The 21,868-nt window shown below is 37.7% G+C and overlaps 1 protein-coding gene across 1 annotated transcript; it reads right to left on the bottom strand.

Annotated features, from left to right (window-relative positions):
• Positions 1-6,309: 6,309 nt before the first annotated feature.
• On the bottom strand, positions 6,310-19,347 carry LOC139744335 (squalene monooxygenase-like). Its single transcript, XM_071654777.1, has 10 exons — positions 19,228-19,347; positions 17,092-17,236; positions 16,149-16,374; positions 13,534-13,717; positions 12,881-12,977; positions 11,688-11,973; positions 10,705-10,920; positions 9,913-10,032; positions 8,857-8,944; positions 6,310-8,105 (listed from the first exon to the last, which is right to left on the bottom strand). The coding sequence occupies exons 2-10, from the start codon at positions 17,206-17,208 to the stop codon at positions 7,910-7,912; spliced, it is 1,530 nt and encodes a 509-aa protein (XP_071510878.1). The 5' UTR covers positions 17,209-17,236; positions 19,228-19,347; the 3' UTR covers positions 6,310-7,909.
• Positions 19,348-21,868: the final 2,521 nt, after the last annotated feature.

Here is a 21,868-nt window from a genome sequence, read left to right as displayed (position 1 = left end):
CAGATGCTCCGAGACAAAGTGGTACCTCTGTCATCTCGCACATGGCAACACTGAAGTGCTAAAAGTCTGTAAGTCGGGATACAAGCTGGACAAGGCATAGCATATCAATGTTGCTCATGTGGGGTTAAAAAAAACGCCGGCAAAACATTGTGTCACCTCTACTACTATGCTGTGATGAAGTCTGGCACATAATATTGTTTGATGAGATTTGATTATTTGTAATCTCAGGATGTTGCCTTCCTGTGTCTTTTACAAATTGATACAATTTAGCCCAAAGTTATGCGTATGGTTAAGAGAAAAATGATTCAAATATTGTTTCCTGCTGTCCAAGTAATTTAACTTGACATATTATTTTCTCTTATTTCAATGATGTTCTTTATCAGGCATGTTGTGTGGTTCACTACCATTATTTATTATCGCAAATTTTGCGAGTTGACCAATAACTGTGAAATTTTGAGTTGCAAATACAGTGCCTCCTGTAACATAAATGCGCTGTATATGGTCTCCAAGCTTAGAAATTTGTAAGTTTTCTCCTGAAAAGGGATACAGTGCACTCCTGTTATAACGAATACGGTTATAATGAAATTCCGGTTACAACGGAGTAAAAATTCAGGGCGGAACATTATCTGCTCTATATCTTTTATTGTGTATTTGTTCGATTACAACAAAATTTTGATACAACAAAATAGAACTGCTTTCTTCATTATAACTGGAGTCCACCGTAGTAATCTCATTCATTACTTTGGTTCATGATGGCAAATGCAAGCACTTGCAAAATTGTCTTACAGGTCCAAATTCGCAAAATTTTTCAGTGTCTGACACAACATGTCTGACACAACAGGCTCTGCATCGTAATTTTATGTTATTCTACGATCATGGTAAATACAATTTGTATTTCATTGTCATTTGGAATGATACCAAATGCCAGAATGTGTTTTAAGCTCAACCAGGTGTGACTACCATTGAGATTGTACATAAGATACCGCTAAATATTGTTTGTCTATACACTTACTCTTTAGCAATGGGAGAACATTAAATTTGACTCTCATTAATAAACCTATACAGTACAATGTATCATTGTTGTGCACGAGGTTGTCTTCTTTTCTTTTTTTTTACCCCATCTACTATACATAAACCCTAATAACCTTGCTTGAATTAACAGTGTGTTATTTTGTTTGATGTTGGCAAATCACAAAAGTCACAGTTAACAAGACCAGATTTTCCCTCATGTTTATACTTTTGCATGCGTAGGTAAGATTCCTGAATTCATACTAATTCATACTACAGTATACATTATGCGACTGTGCATCACAAATCAAACAAAAAGTCACATGCCCTGATTTTACACCAGGACTCTAAATAAGAGTCTCAACAATAACATGTCAACCTAGTCAACCTTTAGATTTTCATATTTTCTGAAAACGCAATTCTTCTACATAATTCTAAGGTTTTGGATGAGAAAATGAATCAGAAATCTGCGCATGTAGCAGTTTTTCTAGAACACTTTTTTCGTGCAGAATAGTATAAGGTTTGTCTATAGAGACCCCTTTAAATATTTCTTAAAACCCCGTACACATTCTTCACTCTCGACTCTTAAGAATTTTTCAAAGGATGATGCTACTGCTTTGAAGTTGGCATTAGACATGGATAGAATGTGTTGATGGAGCATGCTCAATATCGGCTGGAGCTGATAATCTCTTCATTGTCGTTGCTGTTGAGTTCTACATCCTGTTTTTTGTCCTATTCATTGCACCTAGCACAGCTTTGCAAGATTAAGCACTTGAATAGTCCTTGTACTTCAGAGCTTCTTTTCTCAGTACAAGCACAAAATTAAAGTGTACACGCTTTTACAGAATATTTGCTTTCTTTCCAGTATTTAGATAGGTTAGGAGAGACCATTTGAAAATTGAATTGAGTTATACATGTACATGTACACTGTACATCATTTTAAAGCTTATAGTCTGCTCTTTCAGAGTCTGCCCTTGACTAAAAATCTACATCTGGTGACTTTATATTCATTTTGTGATGCAGGGTCACATGTAGGGTCACATACAGTATATTTACCATATGCACGTCTTGGTACATAGTGTACACGTAGCTCAAAGATATTATATAAACTACATGTACACATGTGTGTGCATAATATACAAATGTCTTAAAGTGGGTTTGTATAAAGATACATGCATACCAAGTACATGTATGTGGTAAGAATTCAACAACCGTGACTCGGGTGTCGGAGGGCAAAACATTGAGAATGGAATAGTGAATGTTTAAGGGTGTGTTCACCAGCCGCTGGTCATTTGTGTCAATTATTACTGTAGTTGGCCAATGCATGCACGATGTCAGGGTTGTCTCAAAAGGCTATGAAAATGAAAGGCCTTAATTTTTTTATTTTTTTTGTGGGGGGGGGGGGATATTTATGACATGACTGGTGGTGGTAGAGCTTTATAACATCCCTGATGCCTTAGACAAAAGTGTAGACACCAAAATGCATTTCTGCCTTGATATTATAGAATTGCCTTCTTCGATTGGTGGACAAAGAAAATTTGTGGTTCTTTCTGTCAGAAGAAAATCTTTACATAACATCAACACATATTATGAAGTAATCACAAATAAAACACAAAATGTAATTTTGTAATCATAGTTTAATGTCACATATTATTTCATATACTTACCACTATATGAAATACACTTGTTAGAATTTAAAAAAAAATATCGGTATACAAATACATGTGTATAATCTGCAGCGCTGCTAAATCTCCCTGAAGCCTTGCGTAAGGATATTTTGTTTAGAACCAGCACTATGTAGAAACAAAAGACTGGGACATCATCACCTCCATACTCCCTTTCAAACAAGAGTCATAATAATTAAAAACAAACAATTACAAATGATTTGATAGGACATGAATACACTTGTACTTCACCAAGGTTAGAGTAAAATTGACTGTGACAGCAGTTAGGCAAGAACAAGAGTGATCTACAATAATTAAAGGGAAAGAAAATCTCTTGCATGATAAGTTACATATGTTTTAACAATAAATCCTTTAAAAGGCAATATTCACACACTACAGGAAAATAACAGTCACTGAGAATAGAAAATAAGTCGGGTGTCATAACACTAAGGCCAACTGAATGAGAGCAAAATAGAAGAAAAGAAATATTCTCCAAGTGCATTGGAATACTACAGTCCTGCCCACCTGCTTCTACAACTGTATGTTTTGTCTCCATTTTCTTTTGTTTTATTAGGTGATCCGAGTATCCTCTCGGATCACCTTCTGTATCTGTACGGATTCTTTCTTCTTTTTTTTCTTTATTTCTCCCCAAAAGTTGTGCAGAGGTTAGCTCAGAAAGTGCATTGCCTATCAATGTCAAACTTATATCATATATATATGGTGACCCAAAGACGACAAATCTTGTAAAATCATTGTGATCAGTCGACCGTGACGTCACTATGACGTCATTATATGAAAACACATTTTCATTCATATCTCATTAATGGAATGGAATTTTTCAATCAAATTTACGTCACATATAGTTCAAGTCAAGCGCATTCTACTCACATTCTCAAAATTCTTCTATATCTTAAAACGTGCGCGTACGCGCGCGTTGAAATATTTGTAAGCTCAAATCGAGCTCAAATTTTTTTTGCACACGTTTCAGACCATTTGGAGCATTTTTTGAAAAATTGAAAAAATTGGACGGACGCGTACGCGCGCGCTCATATACGCACGCACAGCTCATATGCAATAGAAATTTCCCGTTTTTTCACACTTATCGGCTGCCTGAAATGTCAAGGAATATTTCTACCAAGTTTCAAGTCAATCCGACTCAATATGAGGTCATACGGGCCCGTCAAAGTTGAAATTCCGCGCGCGCGTCAATGGCGATATACAGTACAACTATGCCAAAAAACTGTCAATTTTAAATCCGATTTTACTCGTCAGGATGGACGGTGACCCTCCATTTTCTGTACATATTTTGAAAGCTGATGAGTTGTACATGTCATTTCATGGGGTGGCAATGCTGACAAAATGATTAAAAGATATCAAATTTCTTAATAAAGTAAAAAAAGTAAATTTTCAAAATGACGCCATCAAATTTCAAGTTCATTCGAGCGTATCTCACTAGTCCTTTGTCAATTTTCACCCAGATTTCAGTATGATGTAGTTTATTTAATGTTCTTTCAAACCTAAAATTACAATATTTTGATTGGATAACGGTATCACCTCGTAAAAATGGATTAAAAGTAATCTTGTCAAATTTGACCAGTTTACGTGTTATCTCTATGGGAGTGCAGTTTTTCTGGAAATGAAAATTGACATGACTATCTTTATCGAGCACTAGCTCACTTACCCTTCGGTAAATTTCTCCCAGATTTTAATATGTTGTAGCTGAGACTTTACCCTACCGTAAGTGTGCCCTTTGTTTTTTCATACGATGTCGGGATCACGTCAAAAAATTGGGTTGAAATTCAGGCTTATCTTCGATGTATTGAGATATTTCTTTCTTTCTGCAACTTTCTTTGCAATAACTCAAGAAAAACGGCCTCTATCACTTCCATATTTTGCACATGTTTAGTTCATGTCACGTACATTATTTCATAAAATAACAACTACTTGATCGGACACCATCTTGGGTATGTAAAGTAGGGTCAAAGGTCATAAGTGTTTCACCCTGTATCTTAGTGAATACATGTTCTATCTTTCCCATATTTTGCACACGCAAAGACCATGTTACAAGGATCATTTCACAAAATAACCACTTTTTACTCAGATGCCATCTTGTCGTTGCAAATTGAGGTCAAAGGTCATATGTACTTCTTTTTGTATCTTCGTTATGACGTGTTATCTCTATGGGAGGGAATTTTCTTTAATGTGAAAATTGACATGATTGTCTTTATCGAGCACTAGCTCACTTACCCTTCGGTGAATTTCTCCCAGATTTTAATATGTTGTAGCTGAGACTTTGCGCTATCGTTTTATTTCCTTTGTTTTTTCATACGATGTCGGGATTACGATAAAAAATTGGTTGAAATTAAAGCTTATCTTCTATGTATTGAGATATTTCTTTCTTTCTGCAACTCTCTTTGCAATAACTCAAGAAAAACACGCCCTATCACCCCCATATTTTGCACATGTTTAGTTCATGTCTCGTACATTATTTCATAAAATAACAACTATTAGATCAGACAACATCTTGGGTATGTAAATTAGGGTCAAAGGTCATAAATGTTTCATCTTGTATCTTAGTGAATACCTGTCCTATCTTTCCCATATTTTCCACACGTATAGACGATGTCGCGAGAATCATTTCACAAAATAACCACTATTTCATCAGATGCAATCTTGGGAGTGCAAAGGTGGGTCAAAGGTCATATGTATTCATTGCTGTATCTTCATTATTCAGTGTATACAGAATTTGGTACCAAAGATGGCAGATATGACTCCCTTTTCTAAATGAGAATGCAAACATCACACGGCCAATGTCTCTAAACACAGATGAAACTTGTATGGTCATGCCTATTGCGATCAGGACTCGAATCATTGATAAAAAAAAAAATCGGATCACCTTAATTTGTCAGTGATGACAAATTACAATCTCTAGTTTACTACGTGTATCTCTTTTTTTTGGGGGGGGGGGGGGGGGAGGGGAGAGGTGGGGTCTGAAAAAGTACTTTGAATCACATGCACTTCAGCCAGTAACAGGACAGCAAGAAAAGATAGCTTTATAGCGCTTTATTGCCCTATTTACAAAATTAATTAAAATCGTTCTACAACCTTGAGAAGGATGTAACACACTCGTTGACCTTAGATCAGTAGAGCACAGATGTTCAGTCCACCACTGAAGTCAGCCATTGTAGAGTCTTTGATGGCATCATGCGATATGGATGGACGTCATAATGAGCATACACTTTACAGCTTGGCCAAAGCAAGAATTACATTCGTACTGACATTCATCATCTGCACAGGATTCCACTGATGATAGCCCATGATTTGTGCTTGCTTTGCTAACAAAACCTTTACCCATACTACATCCACCCTACCCTCCTTCCCCCCTCCCCCCCCCCCCCCCCCCCCCCCCCCCAGTAAAAAAGGAAAAACAGAAATATCAAATATAACAAACAGTGATGTTGGTTTAAAACAACAACAAAATACTGCTATGCTGATGGAATACAGGTGGGGCCATATTTTATCACAGGTTTTGCAGTTATAGTGAGTTAAAATAATTGCAGTTAAGAAAGGCCTCTTACCATTAAAAACACTAACATATGGCTTGCTATAACAAACCAAGTTCTCTTGTCCGAGAGTTCAAAGTTTCTTTGTATTTCATTGCTGTTCAGACCTTGATGTAACAACTTTCTCAATACAACAACTTTCTCTATATTACACTGATTTATTGGTGTCAAGGAGTCTGATCTGTTATGAAGAGAGTTCCCTGTACTTTGCTAGCACCAAGCAAAACAAGCAATCAGTTGTGTGTATTGCAGTAACTGCCATGGTACAATCTTTGTACACATCTTTACGAAACAGACATTAAAGGACAGCAGAATCTTTTACTTTTAATTATAAGTTCACAGAAACAATACTACAAGTACAGTGAAACCCCATTATAACGAGGTCTGTGGGACCGGCGATACTACCTCGTTATAACCGTACGCATCAAAAACAAAGAAAAACATAAGCAAGTCATATACAAAATTGTACCCATCCATCACTGAAACTTAAGAACATCCTTTGCACTGTTTTTACACAATTATGGATCGATCATTATTATTGAGAGAATGAAGGGAAATCATTTGCGAATTAGACGAAAAAAGTAGGGGTTGAAATGAGTTCATTTTTCATTTTTCTTCAAAAATCTCTTAGCATAATAGCTGCACATTGTGTTCTTGAGGAGTATGCCTATATTATATTCGTGATTCTTTCTACTGCTATCTCTTCCGCTTGTGTTGAACCATTCTGAAAAAATTATATTTTTTCGTTTGTAAAATACAGTGTAAATTGACAATGAACAAAATCAGATTGTGTAAAATACGTTTGCTAGGGCCTAACTTTTTCGAAACACCAGCGCAAATAGAGTAACATTCATGCGTTGTTTACCGTAACTTGCGAAGTATTTTTACGCTGTTGGTGCCCAGCGGGAAAGCGATAGTTTCATGAATCATTTCGGCTGGGATCTTATACATTAATGTATGATGACCTGGTTGTCCTCGTTATAACCGAACTCCTCATAACCGATTCCTTCTGCCATAGGTTTACACGCAAAGGAAAACAGGACTGACCATATCATCTCGTTATAAGCTGTTCCTCATTTTAACCGAACTCGTTATAACAGGGTTTCACTGTATACTATAATCTTATTACACTATGGTTGCACTACAAGTACACGTACATGATAAGTACAGCTGCAATTTGCATGTGAATGCACTTAAACTTGTCATCCTAACATGGGGAAAAAAGAGAAAAAAGTGTACGTCTTCCATACAGTCTCGGTCACTGTGATCATGGCTGAAAGTCTTGGCACGAGCTTGGCTTTGGAAAATGCAGCAAATACAGGTGTTGCGCATCAGTGGACATCAATGTAATGTCTGGTAAATTCTGTCCAATATCAAGTTACAGCACCAAGCTTTGGTGGTGGCAAGATATTAGTGCGCAAGAGGATTGCATTCGCCCACTGACATTATTCCACGGAGCAATTTATCATCTCAGATACATCACACATCAGAATTTACACAGCAAATTTGAAAATTGTCCCTTGATTACCGTCTTCTCACACTCCCCGTGCATTTCCCCATCATCTGACTGCCATTTCCTACAAGAACGTGGTCAACGATTCCACAATTTCATGGGTGCCGAGAGGAAAACTTTTCATCACAGCGACATTTGTTTCAGGTGATCACTAGCTTGTACTACGACCTCATCACCATGTGGAACTCGGAGCGAATCAGCGGGAAGAGAACGCAGCAGGCTTTGCTGAAGATGAGGGTGGACTCGTAGAGGGCCAGGGGCTTGCTGTACCACGGCTGGTCCAGGAACGTGATGTAGATTGCGTACATGGCTACGGCAAAGAAGTGCCCAATCAGCGTAAATGGGTTTGGAGTCAATCTGTAGGGGATATACACACATGGAGAAAAATAGATCACACACGGAATGTTACTCTCACCATTCATAGTCTTTTTTTATAAGGGGGAGACATGAAAAGTTTTCCCTACACAATTTACTTCACATATTATCCTTCTATACAAGCTAATATAACATTTCAAGCATGCAATGTGCATACAAATGTTTGGTATGCAGATAGCAATCTCGCTTCCAACTTTTTCTCAATTCCATGCTTCTGCACAAATCAGTGAAGCTTTGATCTGCAGAAGACCCTCATTACAAGACAATCCTTGGGATACGTGAATCGCTTTGTTATATCACAATTTTGTCATATTGGGGTTTGAACAAAAATGCGTAGAAACTATCAGGCAAGAAAAATGACACTTCAAGCAAAAATTGTTCTTTTTGAATTTAGTGTTCTCTATAACAAGAGTCCACTGTATCAAGGAACATCTTCACCAACAGCAGTTCCATCACAGAAAGTCAACAATATTTTGTGATATCGACAAACATTATGTGACATCAACATCAAGAGTTGGCATGTAATTACTAAGGGAAAAAGGAGAATGTAGGGCTCCGATCCTCAAGCCCTTCATTCAAAAACAATTCCAAGAGCAATATCATTGTTACTGTAGCAAGAGCACCAGAAAGAAAAACAAATCATCCAGCAAACAGAATTAAGGGTGCAAAAATGAGAATAGTAATTTTGCAAAAATGAGAATTGTAATTTTTGCAGACTCAAGTTGATACTCACACAGACAAAAGTCCAACTGGGCCTGATACTGCTCTGCCACCAAGTTTGAAATAATGGAAGCACGCCTCACGAAGCTTTACCAAATGGACTATGGAAGATGGAAGATGGAAGAAGGCAAGACACACATAAAAAGAATGCTTTATTCATATAAAGGTAGACGTTTTCTATTCTACTTCAGTGAGGCCTTTGAGTAGGTTTCAGGTTAACATAGAACACAACACAATCAGAACGAATGCAGAAACTGCATACAACAGGTTGATCATCATTGTAAAATTAATAAAGCAATAGGATACCCTTTAGGTTGAATTGTAATGGACTACATATCCTTTAGATTACACACAGTCCCCATGCAAAGAACAACCATACTCAACAGTGGAAATATTCTGCCAACAGAGGTCCTTTGGTTGGTCAAGATAATAGATAATAGGGGTTGCATTCTTGCAGAAAAAGTCCAAATTTCTTTATACTCACAAAAATAAACTTATTCACTTTGTAAAGCAATCCGTAATTATCAATCTTCTCAATGACCACTTATCACAATCATCGCTTCCCATCACACTAGTAAGTACAGTGTAACCTCACTATAACGAGGTTGGATATAGTGAGATATAGTCTGTATCTGGTATAATAAGGTAATTTTTCACATCCCATTCCTTTTAAATTCTTTTCCTGGGGTCTGTTTCATAAAGACTGAGCATAAGTTGCAATCAATTGCAAATTCTGTTTCATAAACAACTTTGCGATTGATCGCAAGTAACACTCCATCTACTGAGAGTTGCGCTTGATTTTTCTCGAAATCAAGCGTGTCTTTATGAAACAGGACTTATGCTCAGTATTGATCTTCCACTCGATTCAACTAGTTACCCTCAATCAATCGAGCGTAAGATCAATTGCAACTCTTTATGAAACAGGCCCCTGATATAACAACTTACAAGATACCCCACAAAACACAGAAATTTCAGTGAACCGAAGCAACTCGTTATAACAAGGTTCCTTGTACAGCTCTTTACGGTTACTGTCCATTATCATAGTTTTGCTTTTAAATCTTGTACTTACCATCAGTGGCTGCAAACAGCTCATAAAGAGCTTGGGCAAGAACGTTCACAACAAACGCATGTGAAGACTTTCTCTGCCAGTGAAAGTGGGAAAGAGCCTTGGCGACCACCTCATCATCACCTGTCAGAATTCAGGAGAAAAAGGATGAATGTAAATGCAAACAGCTGTTTCAGCGCACTGTCAAATTTCTTTCATTATGTACTACTGATTACGCCATATATTTTGCAAGGTTTTTATCTTTGTGAATTTTGCGAGTCAGGTGCTATATGCAAAATTAAAGACACATGAAAGTATTGACTCTGATCAAGCTATAAATGTGACGTACGCGTATACATTTCTCCATTCGGTACAGGACTCCACGATCGTGAATTTAACCACCTGCGAAATCGGGAACTTCCAATTCGTGAAAAATCTAGACTCGCTAAATATATGGCGTATAAAGTAATAGTAAATGGACCAGTCTTTTGAGATAGATGACCGCTGTTGAAGTGCGACTATAATAAACTAGAAATGTTGCTATGGCAACTGGTATGCCTCCACCATATTGCATTATTCTCCCAATAGCTCAGCAGTACATATTGTCAATGTGAGACCACAATGTCACATGACACAGTCCTATGAAACATTGCATCTCATCTCACATCAAAATATGGATGAAATCCCTCTTTAATGTATGGTTAAATCGATTATTCTAATTGAAGAAAGCCCAAGTAAGACTCTGTATGATCATATAGAGTGACAATTTGTCTATTCAATAGACTCAAGAGGAAAAAGAAGACTGAGACATCCTACCAAGATTAGGAATGGTCTTGAAGAGTTCCCGCCAGATCTTGACATCGTTCAGTGCCACACTCATTCCTCCTCCCGTCAGCGGATGCCTCATGTTGTATGCGTCGCCTAGCAACAGGGCTCCCCGCTTCTCCACCGGTGCTGGTGGGAGGAAGCTGTTGGGCATGCTGCGGATGCGGCCGTTTTGGATGGAATCAGCAAAAGGTTCTTGTATATGCTCTGCAATGACAAAAGATATCACAACATGTCGAGTACTGCGACCTTCAGTACCATCACTGCATAACATTTCTAGAGGGCCATCACTCTCATCAAAGTTTCAATTTGTGATACATGATTGTTTCCTTTAAAACTGATCTTCCATGTATGCTACAAATACAGTAGACTGTCCACAATACATGTGTTTGTTTACTTATTTTCATTTCCCATCTGACAAGATAGCTTGATAGCCCATAATTGATTCAGCTACACTAGCTGATCTTCCATGGGGACCAATTTTATATACCTGGGGGGAAGGGGGGCACTTCAGAGGGTTATGCGCGCTGCTCTTTGCGATGAATGAATGAAGCGGGATCTTTAACATGCGTGGGTTGTGACTCTCTCACACTATATGGGACCTCCATTTTATTTGTCCTATCCAAGGGTCAGAGTGTTTTGCCTTACTAGAGGGGATGGCATGATAACACACAACGTTGCTCAGGTACGATTCACTTAGATTGGAACCAAAGCCCGAACCTGTACCATTTGACTAAAAGGCAAATATGCTACCCACTGATCCATCCCATCGCATATTGAGATTGCTGCACATTGACATTGCTCATCACTGCACCATACATTGTATATCTTTGGATCATACTCCTAATTATGGCCATAATTTCTCTTTTTGCTCCACATATTCTATTCTATTTTATCGCACCTGTCTTGAAATTTATTTCATCGTGCTTATGAGGTTCTGAGAGATGATACTCGGTCTTTGAAAGTTCACTTACTCGGCAGCTGTGGATGGATGCTGTCCATCATGTATTCCTTGATGTCCTTTGGCATGCCTCCCCGGACATCCACCAGCACCCGGGTATCCTCCGACGAGATCTGGTAGATGAGGACCGGGGAGGGATGGGCCAGGACCAGCTCGGCATGGTTGCTGGTGAACTGGGGACAGTTGTGCATGAGGGTCCCGACAAAGTGGGAAGAGACTTGAGGTGCGGCCGTGGTCAGCTGCTTCCGGAACTTGGAGAAGCACCCGTCGGCAATGATCGTGAGGGATGCTCGGATCTCCTGTTGTGATAAACCAAGAGTAAAATGACAGGAGTAAGAACTGTTATAATAATGTGAGCAGTCAGCATTATATTCCTAAAGGCTCCAATGCACAATATTTTACATACACCATCAATTCAATAAACAAATGACTTAAAAGACTGAATAAATGATTACACATTTATTCAGTCAAATACATGAATACAAAAATTCAAGTCAAGAGATTTTATAAGAATACACAAATCAATAAGCAAAGCATATACACCAAGAAATACAGTACTTTGACATGAGATTTACTCAACAATAAACTTTCAAATATGTCTTTTATTTCAACAATTATGTTCTAGTTTCAATGAAGCTAGGACACAACAGATAAAATACAGATCTCTTTTCTTTTCTTTTCAAGAGACAAGCAACTGTATGATCAATTGTATATCAATGGTATTCAGATGATGAAACCAAATTGATTTCTTTAACAAATCCACAGAAATATATCTTCACAATCTTTTGTGAGGACTTGGATACACCCGATGTAAAGGTTATGATTTGAGAATGAAAATCATTTTAACCCACTGAGGACGGACTAATTTAGCTACAACACGCATTTCCTGTAGACACCTGCCAGAGTATACTAGGGACTCGTCCTCAATGGGTTAAGGTACAATACTGTATTTTATTGTGACAAATGACTCACTGACATCGAAACTGTTTATAGATCTCTATTGATGTCTGATTAAGGTAATAATACATTAATACTGATATGATGACAACATTAATTTTCGTAAAAGTGACATTTGCAAAGAGATATTTTCCTTTCTTTCAGCAAAGTACTAACTTTAATTTGTACGCAAAAGACAGAGGAGGAAACTTCATTCCTGCATATTATTTGCATATCAAATGGAACATCAACAAATATTCAATAACTTGCCTTGACATCCTGGGTCCCTTTTAGTTTATAGCTCACACCAACAACTCGATCATTTTCTTCCAGGACCTTTGTTGCCGTACCTTCAATGTATGTCACCCTGAAGAGACAAAAATTGATGAGTGATAATCAAACACATTTAAACAGACTGTATATATACAATAGCACACATAAATTTGTGTTCTTTAATACTTTTTGTTTTGTTATAAATCATACTTTGCTCAAAATCCATATCAATCTTTACTCTGCCATGTTATAAGAGTCTCCATCAAGCGCTATTGTGTAATTATAATCGGACTTCAGAAGCTGAAGAAAAATCAATGCAGCAAAAGAAAAACAAACAAACAATGTGTTTGGAATGGTAGTGGGTGTCATGGTCGGGTGCTTTACATGTAGCTCGATGTTCTTGCGCCTACCAAAGCCTTGTAAAATACCATAGTAAAGGATTTACAAAGAGTTTGACAAAACTGTCATCCATAATGTTATTACTTTATTAGGCCACCGGCATACTGTACAGCCTTCCTTGTAGTTCTGGCACTTTCAAATTCAGCAATACATTACTTTACTTTCTCCCTTTGAATAATATTGACATTCAATTTCTGTCGCCAATTTTGCTGACTAAATTCCAAGACATACTGAAATGTACAATATTATACCTTTCTTCTGCCATGGCAGCCTTTCGTAGTCCCATGACAAATCTGCCGTGGTGGAATGACCGTCCAGTGATGGGTTCTCCTGACGCACCATCCTCTGGGTAGGGGACAGTGACCTGTGACCCAGACTTCATGTCATGGATGACGTAACCTTTGACCCAGTGCTCGTCGAGATGCTCCACACAGCCTGCGATGAAGAAGAGGTGGAAGGAGGGATTCATTTACAATGTATCTGAAATAAGCTGTATGCATTATGGAAAAAAGACAGGCATTTTCAAACTTTCTTCTTGTATGACTGGTTTGCATTAATATTTTGAGGTATACAAGTAGTCTGTCCTATTTGGGATTACTGACACTGTGTATCTACACTGTTTGAATATAATTATTCTTTCCAGGATTTTCCTACAAATACATAATCTACATTCTGTGTATGTCTCTGGACAACAGGCACAAGATGATGACATGCCATTAATTCATTCATTTATTTTGGTCAGAAGATCACACTTATTGAAATAAAATGTAGGCTTTATGGCACAGAAAAACTATCGTTGGTTGAGAAAGATCACAACACAATCAAGCTTTAACCAAACCTGATATGTTTGACTGACTCAAGCTTTTGCCCATTCACTGTGGACTTTCTCAAGCCAAAATGATTCCTTTTCACCTGCTGCGCATGCTGCCTGTCCAGTGCTGCTTTGGGCTCATTGGGGCATAGACATAGGGGACAATGTGTATCCAGAATCCTTTATTCAAAGCAGGATTAGTCATCCTGGAATGTCAAAGAAACAGTCTGAATCAGTAAGACTAATCATGCTTTGAATACGTACTCCTATCAGTAGGTAGGATACACATCAATTGTTATCTACATAATGTATAGGTCTATGCTACAGTGATCACAAAGCATCTCCAGACAGGAAACTAAGGTATGAAGGAATCAGTCCCATTGAGCTTCTCTACAATAGTGCACAAAAGCTAGTCAGTCAAATCACCATGTGGGAGCCCTCCGTGGTCAAATATAACATATAACGGTTGGTTGAAGCTTAGTTTGTTGTCTGTATTTTATCTATTCCTGACTTTACAATGATTACGCAAACTGAGGATTTACACAATTTGAAGTCACCATCAGGATATTTAAGATAACATCAGGAAAAGATGTGAAGTGAATATATTGGAACAAAACATAATAACTAGTTGGTTGTTGAAGGGGTGAGTGGTATGTTTACAATTGTCTTGAGAGTTCTAAGAAACTATGTGTGTGTGTGTGTGTGTGTGTGTGTGTGTGTGTGTGTGTGTGTGTGTGTATGTGTGTGTTTACATACATATCTATATATATCTATATTTATTTTTTTTTTCAGTTGCTGATTTCATTTCATTTGCTTGTTTTCTCTTGTAAATTCTCACATGTCAAATGTGTTAATTGCATATGCTGAAGGCATGTGTATTTACTTAAGGATGAGTCAATGAGCACCGGTTAGCATAATGTAAACAGTACTGACATTGACTGTAACAACATGTAGATAAGAAAATGAGGTTGTGGCATACGTGGATAGATATAAAGATGGATAAAAAGATAGATAAAGATGGATAGATGGATAAAAAGATAGATCTAGATATGAAGATGAATATATGAATAAACCAACAGAAAGATAAACAGACAGACAGACAGGTAGAGGACAATGACACAAGGGCTGTCTGGATAAGTACCTCTCCAAAGAACACACTATTTACATAAGTTTATCGTTGAACTACTTCTCTAAGGTTGATGACTTCCAACAGCACAGGTTTATCAAAGGCAAAGGGAACTATGACCATATTTGATTCCTGTTCCTTATCTTGAAGTCTGCTACTTGACTGACAACAGTATCTGGATGTCAAGGCCAACCCGTTTACATGGCCTCAGTTGACTCCCTGTGAATCAGCTACCCATTTCCCTTTCATATAACCATGCGATACTTGCCACATCTCATATAATATTAACCCGTTTGAGGACGGGCTGATTTTGCTACAACACACATTTCCCATAGACACCTGCCCGAGTATACTCAGGACTCGTCCTCAACGGGTTAAAACATCTTGGGTTTAAGTGGGACTTTTCCTTTAAGCAGGAGAGGTCCCAAAAATGTACTTATCATCTACCTCAATACTATGTGTAATTACATGTACACCTACCTTATAGGTGATACTGCATACTTATTTATAAACTCTTCAGTTTACTTTATCTCTGCTTTCTTTACCCAAAAAAAAAAAGGAAAAAAAAATAAACAATTAACTATGATGTAGTAAACAAATACCATCAATGGTACACTATAGCTGTACTGGAAATAAACTGCCCAGCCAATATTAACAATAAAAGAAAAGGAGCAATATCATTAATTATGCCTACCATGTATTCAAAGCAAATTATTGTCTTGGTATAGGAGTTTATTGATAAAGCTCCTGCAATTGGGAGCTCGTCAGACTCATTATTTCCATGGAGGAGCTCAAGAAAGCACCATTACATATATGGTAGCTTAAAACAAATGAAATATATCATTATTGGTACAAGACAAGCACACCAGTGTAGACCTGTCGACTGGCGGATGGAGAAGCTTGAAGGGACCAGGGGGCCCTTATCATACCTTGCAGGCCCAGTGCCGACAGAGCCCTGTATCCGCCTGGCTGAAGTAGTTCCCCGACGATTCGATCAGGCTCCTTGAGGTCTCTCTCAATCACTGTCACCTTGCGCCCATCTCTCCCCAGAACCGCTGCCATGGCCGAGCCCAGGATCCCCGACCCAATGATGAGCACCTCAGTGTCAGGTGACTGAGATGAGGTCACATGACTGGCAGTGGGAAACTGTCTCCTCTATATATAACAAAGAGGCATAAACATTATGCATGGCTCATTGAATACAAGACATAAGACACAGAATAGATGGAGATTATAATGTACAACATTGCATCCTGGAATGTAAACCTTACATGTAAGACAGGGTATAAAATTTATTTGGTTTAAAGGGACATTTCCAAAGTTCCAAACTTTGTTCAATACATTTTGTACAAGGAATGCAAGATCAAGAACTCCAAATTCATGAGGTTTGCCAGTAGATGAAATTTGGGTGATGTTCTTATCATATCAGATAGTAAGCAACGTGCATTTGGAGGGTGTACATTTGATGTATTAGGGAACATAATTCATCACATTGTAACAGATGGACACAATAACAAGAACTTTTTATGAAATTTGTGAGCATCAAATTACACATAAACTAAAAGCAAAGTAAACAATTTCTCCACAGTGTCAAATTACAAATACTTTTTGCCACAAAAACTGTTTAAAAGATCTAGCTGAAGTTGCCTGCAGTAATATCATTAGTTGATGTAGATGAACAGCACTACTTCCTTTCTTTTTCTTTCTTTCATTTTTTTTAACACTCTAACAGGTACAAAAGAACAGTGAGCGAAACAATAATGGAAACAGCTTGTTCAGCCATTTTTACCTAATTCTATATTGAGCATTTAGAGCAACTTCATATTTGCTGAAATTTCTTCTTGAAAAGGGACCGGTCACCAGGGTACTCACCGAAGATGAGGGTTTGCCCAGAACGAGGTAGAGAAGAAAGCCAAAGATAGCCGATACTCCAAGGGGATACAAAAGTCCCTCAGGGAGGACAGTCAACATGGATTCTGAAGATGCCATCACTTACTTGTAATTTTCTTGCTCAGGTCTGCAGGAAAAACACAAACCGAAGAGTATAGACATATGCATTATAGATGTGTTACACAGAATCAACACTTGGTATAGAAACCCTACGATATAGACTACAGAGACTGTGCTATGATGTTGTGCATTGCTTTTGACGTTATGTAATGGTGTTATGGGCACTTAGACTTGGAGCAAGAAACATATGCACCCCCCACCCCCTTGTCTTTGACGGGCTGGTATTTTACGTACAGATGCAGATTTTACACAAGGTCTCTATTATTTGTCCAGAGGAGAACCTAATTATTTGGTGCAAATTGTGAAACATAAATAAACATACAGCAACTTACAGCTGTAAGTGACCAATCATTGTGTGAAGGGGCATTGCTGGGCTCTATAAAATCTGTTAACAACACACCTGTTGTGAGATTTTGCGGTAAACAAATTCAAAGTTGCTATCACAATGGCTAAAGATCACTAAGTTTAACATCACAATCTTTAAGATTTTCAGTAGACATTCTATCTAGACATCAGATCTATTCTTAACAGTAGCAGGTTAGATGATAGATCTAGTACAGTTCTAAGGTTAGTTACTTTGATAGCAATTTGTGAATAAAATGGTTGGGTCATTGACTCAAAGACACTTTCAAGTTACGTAGACAGACAGATCCGTATGTCCGTAGAAGTCTCTTATTTTTTTTTTTAATGTTATCTTAAGTTACATTGCTTTATTGACTGAAAGATCGGTCACATCTTCATGAGTAATTAGACATATGTAGGCTTTTTGATATAATCTGCTTTACTGGTTTTACAATTTTTTTTCCATTGATTAATGCTGAGCTACATCTTAGTTAAGCACTGGATATCTTATAAGTCATTGCCTTTATTTCACTCTCTTTACTCTTATCCCTGTAACTGTGTGTCCAAGTCCAGGTTAATTTTTTTCCCCCATTATTAAATCCCTCATTCTGTTTAAGTACATTTTTAAAAATATTTTTAACATCCGTTAGTGTGCTGCCCCCCCCCCCCCACACACACACACAATTATCATTTCATTTCCGCATACTGTATGTATATATTGTACATATTTTTCAGGCTGAAATTTTCAGTCTTGTGTACCTGGTGGCTTTTTATTTTGTAAATAGGAGTTTCTGCAATTTACAAGTTTTGCTTCTCAGCAGGTCTCCTATCTTTTTCACCTGATGTATATGTTAACTCTTTTTAGCTATCTGTCATGTTTGTCTAATCATTGATTTCTTGTCTTTGCCCAATATTACAATTTCTGTAATTTGTTTTCTTGGCGGAATTGAACAAATAAAATTGAATTGAATTGAATTGAATTGTATCTGGTTGTCGGGATGTTCCGCGGAGACTGCGTCTGGCTTCACAGATCCCCTCCTATAGACTCTACCACCAGATACAGTGACAGTGTCTACGGAGGAGAGTGATAACGTCAATGAAAATAAGACTCTTCCAAACAGACAGATCTTTCTGTCTAATTGCTTTACAGAACTGACGGAATCCAGTTTCCCATAATTGCCCAATTAATCACATAAAAATACAACTAACAGTTAGACATTTCTAGTTTTCTAGACTCTATTTTACACAAATGAAAAAGACAGGGCAGGGCAGCTCACCAACGCCAACGGCCAACTTGACCAACAACAGCTTACACAGGGCAACACCTAACGTTAGGGCCTTTAACCAGACTTCTATTAATTCTAACTTTAAGTTAATGATTTGACATTTGTCATTTGAGTAGACTTCTAACATTTAAATGTCACCCAGCCTAGCAATTTACAAACGGTACTCGTTAGTAACTTACAGACATAGAATCTAGATGATGCTAAAATACATTTCCAACGTTTAACCTTGTTGAAGTTAGGAATGAAAGTTAGCACATCCCCGCTCGGTCCCGACGATACAGACTGATCTTTCGGTCACAGTAGAATTACGTTTTAGGCTAGAGATGGTTTGAAATCCAACAATTTGAATGCTAAGGATAAAGGTGCTGACCTTTGAGACGCGTGAGGAAAATGCATTTCCCTTCTCCTTGAAAAGATCTCCAATGAACACTCCTTAGTTGTTCCCAAACCACATCCCAATCGTTCAGTCGCCACAACAAATCACCCGTATGGTGGGTTGGCATACCGCGGACGGACCGGCTTGCTTCTCGCCGGTGGATCTGTCAACCTGCTGCATGAACTGGCGGACATTCACTGATCACACGTACATTGAGTGGCGTGTTGAGAAAGTGCCGACCTTTGACACAAGAGCCTGAATAAACAGATGCAGAGCCTCGCAGGGTATCGCGCGATGCCCGGGACGTTTCGTAACTTACATGCAACTCGGCGTCAAAATGTTCGGCTGTACAAATCGGCTCCCTTGACTGGCATACTACTAGTATTTTGGTATAGGCCCCTAATTGTTTCTGTTCCTATATATAGTCTGTTTGTTTGTCTGTTTGTCTGCGTCTGTCTGTCAATTTGCTTGCTTGCTTATTTGTTTGTTTTTATAGTTTAAATTACTAATTAGAATGTGTGGAATAAAACAAATCTGATAAATGTTATACCTGTAAGTGTGCTTGAGTGGATAAAGCCAGATTGGAATATATGAGTCATATACCACAGGATTGTTTGTTTATATGTAAACACTCCTACATTATTTTTGTTCGTTGGTTTTTCAACCAGCATGCATTTTGCCTCTAATCCACCCGTCCAGTAGTGATAACCCAAAATTTGTCATTCTTCTTTTATACGTCAGTCCGTCTGTTCGGAGGAGTTTTCGTAACATTTTGACTTAGATCTTTCTTTAGTGCATGCATCAGCACAGTGGCGGATGGGGCGGGGGGGGGGGGGGGGGGGGGGGTCCGGAGGAGGGGGGACGGTACGTGTTCCTTCTTTCTTTTTCTTTTTTAATTGATTTAACCCCCCCCCCCGCTTAATTTTTCGTTCAGTGTTGTTGATGTTTTCAAATGAGAGCAAAAAAAAATGTGATGAACTTTTTTTCTTTTCGGTTTTGTTTTGTTTTGTTTTGTTTTGTTTTGTTTTGTTTTGTTTTGTTTTGTTTTGTTTTGTTTTGTTTTGTTTTGTTTTGTTTTGTTTTGCTTTGCTTTTTCAGTCAATAGTGGGAGAGAAATGACACCCAAAAATATGAAGATAGGTTTTATGTGCTTGTCTGTCTGTTTGTTTGTTTTATTAGTTTCCAAAACTAACCTCCGCCCTTTGGTACTGAAAGCAATAGATCTGTCCCTGCATATATTGTAGGTGCGGATGGCCTTGTAAGTAGCCTACATGATTTTCTAGAACTAGTCAACAATATTGATCACTTAGAATAATAAGTCTTCTGTTTGCCTATATCTACTCTCTAAAAAAATCGAGCGAAAATATTCACTTTTCAAAAAGGAGTGAATTTAGAGTGAAATTGGAGTGAATTTTGAGTGAAAATGTTCATTTTCACTCGTTTTAGAGTGACCTCAGGGATCACTCCAAAATCTTCGAGTGATCCTTGAGGTCACTCCAAAATGAGTGAAAAATGAGCATTTTCACTTAAATTTCACACTCCAATTTCACTCTAAATTCACTCTTTTTTTAATTCACTCCTTTAAGAGTGAATACTTTCACTCGATTTTTTTTTAGAGAGTAATATGCGGTATTTGACCCTCCCCGAACCTCAAAATCAACAACTAATCCGACCAACAAACAGTACCTAGACATGTATATACGTAAAGCATGCAAGTACAATAAATACCGTTGTTTACACAACAGTAAAGCTGTCTGTCGCCGCGCTCCATTGTAATAATTGTGTTTACGGAGGATATTTATTATAATATATGGAGAGTTAGTTCGCAAAAACCGATAAGTCCATTTGCCAAATGGAGATATTTGCGATTAAAGGTCAAGAAAGATCAATAGAATAATAAGAAAAATTTTGCTTCTTTTGACCATAACTTCAAAAATGTACCTTTATAATTATGTAGTGACCAATGTGATCATTTAAAAGGTATTATTTTGTACTTTATGACAGAGACCGTACTTAAAAATCTTCAAAAATGGACAAACTCTTCACATGCAGTGGCCAATCCATAGTACATATACTCATCCAAGAGTAGCGTCTCTACAAAGTAAACGACAAATGTACATGTAATCAACTATTGAGGTATCCAGAATTTTTTATACTCTTTTACGTACAATTATTCTTATAAGAATCCTTCTTATGTTATTCTACGGTTTGTATATTCTTAATTTGGCAAAGTTTAATAAAGAAGGCCTTGATATTGAACGCGCGTTCATATAATAATGGACACGAACTCTAGAACCCCATAAAAGTGAGTACCACGATAAGAGAAAGTACTTGAATAGGAAGGATAACTCTTGTTGTTTTAAGCCCCTTATTTTCTTTTTGACTCTATAATGTAGGGAATGCCTATCAGAGACAATAGGCCCTACTCATTCACAGGCAATCGTTTTTTAAATCCGTCAAGTGAGAGAGACATTCCATCTAGATCCCTTCAAGTTCAAGTTCAAGCTGATTTATTTCACTTCCAACAAACAAATAATTAGAAATACAATGAAACACTCGTATACACAGACGTCAGGAAATCAGTACCACAATGCGATAAACAGAATAACATTGTAAAAGAGATATAAATGAATTA

Source organism: Diadema antillarum, unplaced genomic scaffold (assembly GCF_040938485.1).
Source record: "Diadema antillarum isolate AM-2024a unplaced genomic scaffold, OU_Dant_1.0 seq00001161_RagTag, whole genome shotgun sequence".
NCBI classification, from domain to species: Eukaryota; Metazoa; Echinodermata; class Echinoidea; order Diadematoida; family Diadematidae; genus Diadema; species Diadema antillarum.
Note: the sequence above shows the minus strand (reverse complement) of the source record. Positions and strands in the feature narration are given on the sequence as shown.

What these genes read in the sequence shown, in the direction of transcription:
- LOC139744335 (XM_071654777.1), bottom strand. Translation starts at nt 17,208, where the DNA reads ATGGCATCTTCAGAATCCATGTTGACTGTCCTCCCTGAGGGACTTTTG. An exon ending in TGGGCAAACCCTCATCTTCG is followed by an intron (nt 16,375 to 17,091) that starts GTGAGTACCCTG and finishes TGTTATATATAG; the next exon opens with AGGAGACAGTTTCCCACTGC. An exon ending in GCTGCCATGGCAGAAGAAAG is followed by an intron (nt 12,978 to 13,533) that starts GTATAATATTGT and finishes TTGTCTCTTCAG; the next exon opens with GGTGACATACATTGAAGGTA.